The 12,085-nt window shown below is 35.4% G+C and overlaps 1 protein-coding gene across 1 annotated transcript in view; it reads right to left on the bottom strand.

Annotated features, from left to right (window-relative positions):
* Positions 1-12,085, bottom strand: part of LOC109029950 (uncharacterized) — a 32,063-nt gene that overhangs the window by 10,760 nt on the left and 9,218 nt on the right. The window contains exons 9-14 of the mRNA XM_019040674.2: positions 5,675-10,986; positions 4,395-4,633; positions 3,208-3,672; positions 2,113-2,284; positions 799-951; positions 308-506 (exon numbers count right to left, since the gene is read on the bottom strand). Coding sequence (XP_018896219.2) covers positions 308-506; positions 799-951; positions 2,113-2,284; positions 3,208-3,672; positions 4,395-4,633; positions 5,675-10,986 — 6,540 coding nt within the window. The remainder of the gene's footprint in view (positions 1-307; positions 507-798; positions 952-2,112; positions 2,285-3,207; positions 3,673-4,394; positions 4,634-5,674; positions 10,987-12,085) is intronic.

Here is a 12,085-nt window from a genome sequence, read left to right as displayed (position 1 = left end):
AAGAATCATTCTTTGAAATATCTCTGAGCAAAGAACTGATGAGGAGAAAAATTGATTGAAAAAAGGTATTTTTACATCTTAATTGCAAAAATCACGACTGTAATAAAGTAGAAATCAACATAAAATAACATTAAAATTAGTAAAACATAGTAGTGAAATCTGCGCAGAATAACAGTAAAATTTTAGGATCTCTAACTATCTGTCATGTAAAAGAAGTAAATGCAAAGAAGTCTTTTTTTTTTTTTTACTTGTTTCCTTTTAGAGCTAACAAAGTACAAAGATAAACTAATTTAAGTTAAGCTCTTACCTTCAGACAGATTATCGTAGGGTAACAAATATTTGCAGTAAATATCATATAGTTTAGTAGAACGATCATGGAGAGATTTTGGAATTTTTAGCGCCTCTGCTACCTTATGCCAGTAGTCGCACTGAACGACCGTGGCTAGACCTCCCAACTGTTGTACTTTTTGATACAGAGCTGGCAAATCTAATTCAATACCACCAATCTGAAAACAAATACACAGAAGTCCAAATTAGGAAATTATGAGAGAGAGGCAAACAGAAATATTATATTTTTTCAGGATAAGGATACTTGATACTTGGAGGAAAACACATACCTGCAAATGTAATGGTCTCATTTTGAATCATTTATGCAAAATTATTTGAAAACGAATGATGCTACCAATCTAATTTCTATTAAATTGAAGCCTTTAATTATTTATTCAGTATTCATGCTTCCTATAAATATTCACCGCAAGAAAAGTCCAACACTACAAGACAAAATAAGCAGATACTCACACAAGGTGGACTTTTTAAAGGAATATTTTCAGCGGCAAGCTGCTTACGAATGGCTGATAATTCCTTGCTTGACGCACCCCATCGATTCATCATTCGATGAATATGTTGTGTGTTAGCGGTGAATCTCATATCGTCAGAGACTTTGCAATCCGGCTAGAAACAAAAGAATTTTGCAATTATGATAAAATTAAGAAGACCAAAAAATGAAAACAAAGGAGAAACCAATCCTTTGAAATAAAAGTAAACCATATATTAAGAGAGAGATCAAAGGTGTTTCGAATTCTATAAAATGTGTGTGTATAGTTTGGCTGCAGAGGAGGAGAATTAACTTACAGCTGTTGGAATCCATTAAGAGCCCTTCGACTTAAATACACTAACAGCTTGATTGACCAAATTTTTGGTCTATTGGATTCACTTTCAGGTTCTAGCCATTTTTACGTGAGAAGGATTTAATATATACTTCAATTTGACGGATATGTCCTGTGGTTTGGTGGGAAAATTTCTGTCCAAATTACTGGTCCTGTTTGAAAATTGCCCAATTTTTGAACATAGAATGTTTTGCTGAACCGCCATGAATCAGATGTGTTCCCCTAAACCTTACATTCATTATCCTCCGATCCATTAAGTGTCACTAACAAGGGGAGGTCAAATATTGTCCCAATTAGATTTTGATTGGAACATGGCCCAGAGTTTCTACATATAAAACTGTTGGACCACTATTTTGCCGTTTTAGTAAATGGACCCTGGAGGACCCGAACAAAAATTTAAAAAAGCTGTCCTTGCAGAGAGGCCCTTGCTGACATTCCTCTTGTTATAACATTGAAGTAGCACAGTGGCTTAGAGCGCTGTGCATTGTTCAAAAGGTCTTAGCGTTTTGACAAAATTTTTGTTTCTGAAATTGTTTCGCTCGATTTTTTTTCTTACTTCCTTCAAACTGTGTCGCTACTATCTTTCTTTTGGATTTTTATACAGCAAATGATGATCATCAATTACTTCGATTATTTCAAGTGAGCACTGTTTAGCTTGTCAATTGTTCAAAGTACAAAATGCATTGTTTCCTAATTTTTGTTTTTGCTAGTTCAAATATTGAGCCCTGTTATCAATCTGCAGAATGTGATGGGTAATTATTGTTAGAAATACATGATTGGTCTGCTGCGTGTTTTTTTTTTTTTTTTTATTTTATTTTTTTCAACTCATAAAATTATTTTGGACATTTTTCATGCTTCCCATCTTCTGCTTTGAATTTTTTCTCAATCTTACTTAACCGATTGGTTGCCTGTAAAGGAGAGAATAATTGAATCAAGAGAAAATTACTTTGAAATTAGATGGTGGTACAATTCTGCAAATCCCAAATTTTTCAGCTTGAGGCATTATGCTCTCGATGTATTTTAACGGATCTTGAAGTTCTTCTTCAGAGGGATAGAAACAAGGTGCTTCCAAAATTTTTCCACCACAGGCTGAGTTTACTTCATTCTTTTCTTTCAATCTAAAATCAATCATAATTAGAAGAAAATTAGGTAATTACTTATAAAATGAACTTAAATACAGAGAGAAAGGGACAAAAAAAGTAATTATGACATGGTCATAGTTAAGAAAATTCCCTACTATCTCCATTTTGATGAGACCACTCAATCAGTTTTTGAAATTTCCTGCATTTTGGGGGCCACAAAATTTCTCTTATCTAAGTGGTCACTAAGAATAACACTGATACATGAAAGTTAGAAGCATGATTGCCAGAATACAATTTTGAAGTTTCAATCAACCATTGCCAAATCATGCCATGCCTTGAATTTCCAATATTTAGGTACAATAATTTGAGCCGCAACTTGGCGCTCAACAGATCTGACCCAAAGGAAAGACATTTTATTTTTACGAACATTACTTAAACAAATTTTTATTCAGTATCATGAATGCCACAACCCATTATGTAAAAGATTGAAAATTTAAGCTGTAGCACTATGGCAACAATTGGACAAAATTTCAAAATTAACCACTTACATTTATGTCAGCTAAAAGCTGACGATTTCTTCTAAATTTTAAGACCAAGATCATTTTTCTACAACAAACCGTTCATGAGATAAGCTGTTTTAAAGTTACCTCGATTTTTATGATTGAAAATTTGTGGGTATTCCTGACTAGGGAATTGATTTTCTATCAGTCATAAAAATATTTGAAAGATCAGACTGAGATTGAAGTTGGTCAATCTTGTGTAAAGTCCATGTTGATTGTTGTTCAATACAAGAGTAGTCACATGTCATTAGAAAATCTGGTATATAAAAGGAATCAAGTAACATAATCTCAGATTATGAAGGTAAAGGGACAAATGATCAAAATAGAATTAGATTCCTCAGCATGTTCAAATCTGAAAGTAGAATACATAGAATATGATGGCCGATGAAAAATGTTTACCTTTTGGCAGACTTGGAAGAAATGGAAGAGGAACTGGAAGAAGATGATGTACTCATTTTTCTTTCCATCTTTTTTTTAGTGTCATTTACTGCTTTAGCGCTGAGCTTCATTTTGGCTGATGCTGACTCCGAGCTGTTCTGTTCTGCCTCTTTTTTTAAAGAATGGCTCTTAGCTGATGTAGGCTTTTTTGATGAAGTGTTAGTCGGTGTTGGGCATTTAGTTTTCAATGTTTGCACTGAGAAGGGCTCCAGTTTTTTATTTGATCTTGTTATCACATGTTCATCGGTTTTTCCATCAGCAAGTGACATAGTTCCTTGGTCAACACCTTCAACATTCTCATCAGTGACCACATTTCTTGAAGTGGGCAATACAGTGCCCACAGGAGCACTTTTATCTACACTACTTGCCCCTAATGGCCTTACTTTCCGTTTTTCTGGGGCAACTGCTTGCAAAGGCATGACAGAGCTGGTAGGGAAAAAAAGTAAATTGGAATAATTGATCACAAAAAATTAATCAAATAAACAAATTATGAAAAGCTAGTATGAACAAAATTTTACGGAACTGTTGGAATAGAATTGATATTGAAGAATTCTCGTTCCTCATGAAATAAGAATGCATTGACTTTGATGATATTACAATATTATCATTATTTTTTCTTTCCACCCTTCAATTTGACAACCAGGTCTCATATAACCTGTGTGTAGTTGATTTTTTGTGATTGACCTCTTTTTCCTAGATCCTTAGATCATTATTATTTCCAATCAACTCTTTACAAAAGTAAAAGACTTGAAATGAAACCTGATGTAACTAAATCATAAATGAAAGAACGAAAGGAAACAATAATAGAATGAAAACGAAAAGGTAAGGAAGACAAACGTGTATTCGTAAAGGTCACATGATTCCCGAGTCAGGGTTTACCTCCTAGCAAGGGCTATAGTCCCTGTGCTGTGACATGCTACCAACTTAAGATACAACAAAACCATAGTGGCTCATCAGTATAAAAAATGTGGTCTTGAGCCAAGTGCCGGATTGGATGTTAGGGGTGAATGTGCTAAGCATAGGGTTTCTAGCGTTCAGGTATCCACTTCTTAGCTCTTGTTATAAACGTCTCAAGTGTTGCTATTTCAACGACACAAGCAAGAAAGATAAGAGGAGACTATAGTCTTGCAGATATTGACTGATCATACCTGACTGCTTCAGTTTGCACAGAGAATTCTGACGGTGGTTGTGTGACAAGTTTAGCCCGCATTATTACACGTTTATTAGGACCTTCTGTATCAAGTTTGACTGCAACACCTTGAATAGCAGATGAATCCGATGATGGCTGCTGTAAAGGAATGTAGAACACTTGTCCTCCGCTCTCACCCTCATCATCTAAATTGGTTTGACTTGAACACTCTATTACGGCTTCTTCCTCCATTTTCACCTGAAAATATATTTACAATAAATGACACAAGATTAGATTTGAAAAAATAAAACATACATGCACCTGACATTTATAAGATTTATGAAACTGCAGAGTGTTTTCGAGACTTAAGAAAAATGTATACAGCAACAGAATGAGAGTTAAGAGAATGACAGCTGCAAAAGCTGTGCGTGATTGGATATGCAAACTGATTTATAATTCACGAGTGCCACCAACTTAGCCACTCAATCAAATCATTACAGAGGAAGGCACAAGAAAAATCAAATAACACATAAATAACTCACTTGTGCATGAATTGTCAATAATGCAGACATGGTTTGCCGGAGTGTGGAGCTGGCAAAAAACTCCTGCAATACTGAGAATTCAAGCTTTTAAGAGTATTTATTTAAGTGGCTTTGGGAACTAAATCACTGTCACTTGAAACACACATATTCTTCCTTGACCAGTAAGTAATTCAATATTATAAGTGCACTGACAAAATCTTGCGAAAACACGACAAATTGACACAAACAACATGACAGAAACAAAATTACTGAGCCAGCTTTTACAAGCAGATTGGGATCATTTTTGAAACATAATTTGGCAGGATTCAAGCCAGAGAAGTGCCAGAGTAGAGCAATCCGCCTCGAGAGACGTACCCACAATTTTCCTTGAGACCATTATAGTTGCAAATGCAAAAAACTGAACAATGTAGCTGAACCAAAACCCATGGATATTTTGTGAGTCAAAAATTGAACCTAAACTGTTCAAGACATACGCAGTTACAGGTTAACCGATAAAAAAGCATTTAACCACTGAGTGATATTTTGTGAGTCAAAAATTGAACCTAAACTGTTCAAGACATACGCAATTACAGGTTAACCGATAAAAATACTGGCGTTGAGGCTTTAGGCTGGAGTAGATTTAACCTTTGGACTGAGTCAAGCTAAAGATGATAGGACAAGTTTAGTTCAAAATTTTATGATTTTTCACAAACTTAATGTACGTTACTTATACAGTTGCTGCATGTATTAATATATGGTGTTTATAAAAAATGTTTACCTGAACAGCTGTTGTTTGTTGACCAACTTTAGACTTTTCTAAAGAATCCCTGGAACTCGTTGAGAGAGATCCGTTTCTTTTGATGCTTTGAGATTCATCAGTGACAGGAAATGGAAGTTCGGGTTCTCCGGAAGATATACAACTAAGAGAACTTAAAGTTTTAAATTTTACAATATCGGAAGACTGGGGTTTGGGAATGACTGATTCGTTTTTTGAACTATTCAAAGATCCCGGCTTAATAGCATTGGAGTGAAATTCTGATGGTGCTCTATCCTTCTTTGATGAAGAGATCAACTCCTGATTTGTGATCGATTCTTTTTCTGAAGTTTGTTTTTCTGCAGAAAAACTTTTACCTTTATTTTTTTTATTCCATACAGCGCTCTCAATGATTAATTTTCTTGTTCGCTCACTAACAAGAGCATTCATTTGAGATTTGGTTATATCTTTACGTTCACCCTTCATTGCTTGTGATAATTCGCCAGCAGGCTTGGCCAATGCATCTGATTTTGGACTCCCTGGGTTGAGAATGCTTTCATCTACAGTTGATTGAAATGGTCTTTTCGCTAAGAGGACTCCTTTGGTATTTCGGTTTTTGAGATTTGGATGAATAATCTCAGGATTGTCATTCTTATATGATTTGATTTTTACTGCAGTTGACTCATCTGTATTTTTAATGGGATTACTGTTCTCAGAACTTTGGGTTGAAGATTTGAGGGAACTGAAGTGATTTCTATCGGTCATAATTTTGAAGCTAGAGCTTGCTATGTCGCTTGTCTCGTTGATATTTTGAATGGTTTTTGGCTTATCATTATTTTGAGCTGAGTGGATTGCATTTGGTGGACACTTCATGTTAACGTTTTTTAAATTGAACGGTAACTTTGGGACATTTAAGATGAGCTTCTTCTGATTTGTATTAATGATTGATTTTATATTTAGTTTATCCTCCGCACGTTTGTCATTGATGGCACTACTAAATTTTTCTTTTGCAGAGGCAGGAAAGTCTACAGGAGAACTAAGACTTCCATCTCCTTCTGTCGTGATATGGTTTGATTCTTGGTCACAATAAACTTGATTTTTAGAGCTGAAATCTGTGCGTGTTTTCTTTTCTTTTTCTTTTGCTGGTAAAGTATGCGAGGGTCTTTTTAACTCTCTGTAAGTTGGTTTGGAGAGAACTTTTTGCACACAAACAGGAATAATCAAATGAGATCCGGCGCGGCTAGACGGCACTTCTACATTTTTGATGATAGATTCTGCTTCAGAAGGAGGCATGTTGTCAGAAATTTTCTTACCATCTGACTTCTTAACAGTTCTGACAAAGTCTTTGTAAGATTCTTTGGGGATTGAAACTTCATTGTCAAATTCATAAATTTTGTCTGTCTCCGTCTCCGGTTTAAAAACCGTTGAGTCTCCATTGGCCATGCAATTTGATGAGTTTATGGTTTCTGAAGGCAGCAATACTTTTGAACCAGGTTCCTTTGCTGACTTCCTGGTCGGTTTTGATGAATTTCTGATTGCTTCATTCAGATGCAAACAGTCAGAATTCATTTCACTCTCCTTGCAAGTTGGAGGATTTACAGTATGCTTTGCAATCCAAGCATTTTTATCCATGGCAATCTTTGGGATACTAATGACAGCCTCAGGTAATCGTTTCCAGCATTTTTCCGATGTTCTTGAGTTGTTGGAAGAGGCTTGTTTCTTTATCACTAAATTTTCAGATGGTGGATATTCTGGTGTGACGCCAGGCTTTTTGATTGGTTGGTTAATGACTGATTTTAGTTCAGCCTGTGATATTCGTCCTTTTCCTTTTAGTACATCCACAACACAGACTTTAACACACTGATTTAGCTGTTCTTTTGAAACATCTGCGGATGTTTTTAAACCTTTCTCAATTACGGTTGTATTATTTGCTTTTAATGAGGCTGTGGGGATAGAGCTATTTTCAGAGCCACCAGCGCCAACTTTCGACAGAGAGCTTTTAAGATTCATAGATTGCTTTTCAACTCTGGCACCAGTTTTCTTGTTATCTTCAGTTGAAATGATCTCCGAGGTTGATTTAGAAGAAATTGTTTCGGAGTTCATCTTCAGCAGAGAGGAAGCGCTACTCAGCGATCTAGTTAGCGTTTTCCCAGCAATGTTCGAGTTGCGTTCTTTTGAAAAAATCTTAGAAGTAGAACTATTTTGCATTTTATTATCACAGATGCTTTCGTTCGGCTGCCCTTTAGAGACATTAACAGATTTTTCTATTTTGTTAGAGGTGCTTGTGTTGATTATTGTTGAGGAATCACCGGAAGAAAAATTTAAATTCATTTCAACACACTTTTCATCCATATTCACATGGGAATCCGAACTAGATTGCTTTTGAAACTTGCCAACAATATTCGTGCTTCTTTTAGTTGATGGGACTAGAGATGACACAGGTTCATTGTTGCTTTTGCTTTGAGCTATATCATTATTACAAAAAACAGAATTTGTACTTTTCTTTGTGCTTCCGCTCTCTAAAACATGATCACCCGACTTCACAAGACTTTTTTTTGATCTCAAAGAAATATTTAAAGTGGGAGATTGCGATATTTCTTGGGATTTGATTACACTGTTTTCTTTTGCACTTTCTTGATCATTAAGCTTGCTTTCAGTTTTACTTTGAAAGCGAAAGGTTGAAATTTTTTCTTTTGTGCCATCCCTTAATTCATTTTCATTTTTCAAATTTTGAATTTTCAAATCGTTCAAATGGGCTGGATTTTTATTACATTTTAGTTTTGGGACAGCATTTGAATCTAAAAGATCTGATTTGTGCAGAATAGTCACTGTGGTAGAAGTATTTGGAGCAGCAGAGAAATCTTTTTTAAGGCTCACATCTTTTGTAGAGTTTGATTCATTACAATCGTCACTTTCATTTTGATTAAAAACATTCAAATTCAGTACGGGATCTTGAACACCTCCTCTTTCAATGATACATTTCTCTCTGCTATTTTTAACATCGATTTTTAATTTTTTATTCTCTGTCAAATCTTGCTTCAAGTTTTCTCTATTATCGTCTTTTTTCATAGCATTGGTCTGATTGGCATTTATTTCTAAAATATCACAGCCCGATGAACAGCTAATGCCAATCTTCTTTTTGCAATCTTTGTCTTTCATACTCGAGATGGACAGATGTAAAAAATCTTTGTCAGAATTTTGTGGCAAAACATTAGATTCCGTTACAACAGAGATTTTAGATTCATTCTCTTTGTTTATATTTGAGGCAAGCAATTTATAATCAAGAATGGGATCAAATGAAAATAACTTCTTCCCTTCAAATCCTTTGACATTTTCATCTAAATCAACATCTACATCTACAGGAAATTTATCATTAGGAAGAGATGGAATAGGATTTTCTGGTAGACAGGAACTAAAATTTGCCGCCATTTCATTGAACAGATCATCATACGATTTTAAAGTGCAGATTTCAACACTTTTTGGCGTGTCTTGATTCAAGGCTGCATTCGGGATTCCCGAAAGACGCTTTTTCGGAGTTCCTTTCTTTTTTGAATTTTTACGAGAAGATTTTACTACAGCAATAGGCTCAGAAGTTATTCCATGCAGGACATTTGCTTCATTTTTTGCCGAAGCTATTCCATTTTCTAACAACTTTTTTTTTAAACTCTTGTTCTTGAGACAGACTTTTGACTTCAAAACTTTTTTTCTTATTAACTTGTTGGGTGCTTTGACTGGCCTTTGAAATGTATTTTCATTTGCTGGATTATTTGGATCTCTAAAAAAAGGCTTTTCAGAGCTTTCAGACTCTTCGTTTTCCTCTTTGCTTTTTCTCACAGGAGGATCTTCAGACGATTCTAACGCTTCCAAGATTTTAGAAATTGGTTTTTTTCCAACAGTGGAATAAGTGCTTGATTTCTGTCCCAGAGCTGAAATGTTCGATTTATTAGTGATTGAAGAAATAGGTTTTTTGCCTGCTACAGAATTTTCCTTCAACTTCGAAGTTTCTGTGGAGGGTAAACTCTTCTGATTATTGACAGAACAATGGGTCTTATCTGCAACAACTTTACATTTCATAGGTCCATCTGAATCCACTGAGTTTCGAAGCTCTCTCTTTTTAACAATTTCGTCAGTTGATTTTTTTGATTTGACTGGGTTGACACTTCCTGCATGTATATCATCTAATTTGGTGGCAGAATTAGAAAGACGGGTGGCTCTGGTTGTAGCACTTATTATCAAAGGATGATTTCTTGTGACAGGCTTCAAAGCTTCATTGGGCTTCAGTGCAACTTCTGCTTTTAAATCTTTGATTTTTTGTGTTCTTGTTACAAATTTTGATTTTTCAGCTGCATCATTGGACTTTGTAGGGGGATTATTCATGACTGGTTTCTTTTTGTCTGATTGAACAGACAAATTAACACTTTTTGAAGTGATATGACAGTTCTTCAAACCCTTTGTATGAGAGTCAGCGGATCTTCTTGTTCCTATTTTTCTAGGTTCATTTAAAATTATTTCAGTCTTGGAAACTTTTTCCTCAACTTTGGATTTTGTTTTACTCTTGGATGCTTCAGATACCTTCTTCATGTCTGGAACCAACAACTGGGACCTGTCGTTGCTGTCTTGAGATGTTTCTTTGACCTTTGATATATTTTTTGCCTTTTTTGCCTCCTGAGCTGAAGATTTAAGTTTTTCTTTATTTTCAGTTGAAACTGCTTTTTCTTCTTCTCCGACAGGTGTCTTTGCTTTGCTAAATATTTTTGAGGTCTTTTCAATTGTTTTCTCATTAATTTGCTTTTCAACTCTGAATTCGGAGGAGCCATGCACTTGCTTAGCACCCACTGAGTCAGCACTTTCACTCATTCTTGATGTTGATCGACGGCCACCTTTGACCGTTTCTGCAACTGACTTAAGGAAAGTTTCATGCCATGTTAGAAGAGGTTTGAACGGTTTTGAAGTGCTCTTGTTCTGTTCAAGTTTACATGCATCTGAGACAATATCGTCCAGGCTTGCAGTGCGTTGCCTCAAACCAGATTTTGCTGGTTTTTTTCCTGCTTTCTTGGCCTTGGATATTACTTTTGTTCTTAAAGACAAGGTCCTCACCATGCCTTTGTTTTTTGAACCTAGAGGTTTTGATTGTTTCTTCATTATTGCAAGGTTTTTCTTCTTTGCAACTGACAAAGTATTTCTATGAAGAGTCTTTGAGCGAGTTTCAACTTTCTGAGACCTGAGGTTTCCATTTTTTTTCTTCTGGCTTGGAGATGTTGAAATTTTCTTGAGAGGTTTTTTAGAAGTGAGTAATACCTTCTTGGCTTGCTCCTTTATTTCTTTTTCGATTTGCTCTGAAAAACGGGGAGAAAGAAGAAAAAAATTATAATAATTGATAAGTGAAAATAGGTTAAATTCATAATGAAGCATTACCCAAGTATTTATTAAATATCGAAAACTGTAACTGGTCATATTCAATTTACCCTTTTTCTCACCTTACAGAAGGTAATATGTAATACCAAAAGATAGGAAAAAAGGATTATTTGTCAATTGAACAAATCATCATAAGTGTCTGCATATCACCCACACCAATATTCCGAGTGTGAATGGCTGAAAAACATGATGCACTTTACATCCAGCAATATTATTACGCACATAAGTTTCCATCAAAGCCTATAACAATTAGAGCATGGTTTATACACAGGTTCACTTAATGTGTCGTTTGTGTCTTCATGAATAAAAAAATAAAAGCAATTCTGCTGAAAAGAAATTAAGATAATTTAGGTTCCAGATTGCATTAACCAATTCTGATGCGCAGACAAGTATACAGCGCTGTCCAGGAACAACTGTGCATTGACCAATTAACTAGTTCAGTTGCTAGGCAGTCATTCGCACACATGGTGTGCACATCGCAAACCCGGGACAACTGTGCATGGGCGAAAGAACTCGCCCAGTAGCTGGGCGGTTCTTTCCGTTGTGTACATCCAATTGCCCAATGGATGCACCATAGATATTGTTTCAAAGACCATTCAAGAGTATTCTGTTGCCCTCCTGGTTGCTCATTTTACTAGGTGCAAATTCCAGTACGCTAATGGGCTAAGGGCAAAGTGCAGGGGGTAGTTGATAAATACACACTGCACAGCTGCTTAATTAAGTGAAGAATGAAATAAAATCAGATATTTCATTGAAATCAAAAGGGCAAGAGGTGAGGGGAGGGAAAGAAGAGATGATTATGACCTTTGTTCAATTGGATGATGAATATTCTTCATATAAAAAGTACTCCTGAAGTTTTCACAGAAACTTAGAGATACCTATGACAATTTTATTAATATGATTACACATCAAAATACTCTTTTGTGCCCTTTTCTGTTTAATTGACCCATTTATGGTTTATATCCATCTACATATTATGGTCTTACAATTCCTCTCCAAGCATAAAACCCTCTACCAGTT

This window comes from Bemisia tabaci, chromosome 3 (assembly GCF_918797505.1).
Source record: "Bemisia tabaci chromosome 3, PGI_BMITA_v3".
Taxonomy (NCBI): domain Eukaryota; kingdom Metazoa; phylum Arthropoda; class Insecta; order Hemiptera; family Aleyrodidae; genus Bemisia; species Bemisia tabaci.
The sequence above is the reverse complement of the archived record's forward strand: the minus strand, read 5'-3'. Positions and strand labels throughout refer to the sequence as shown.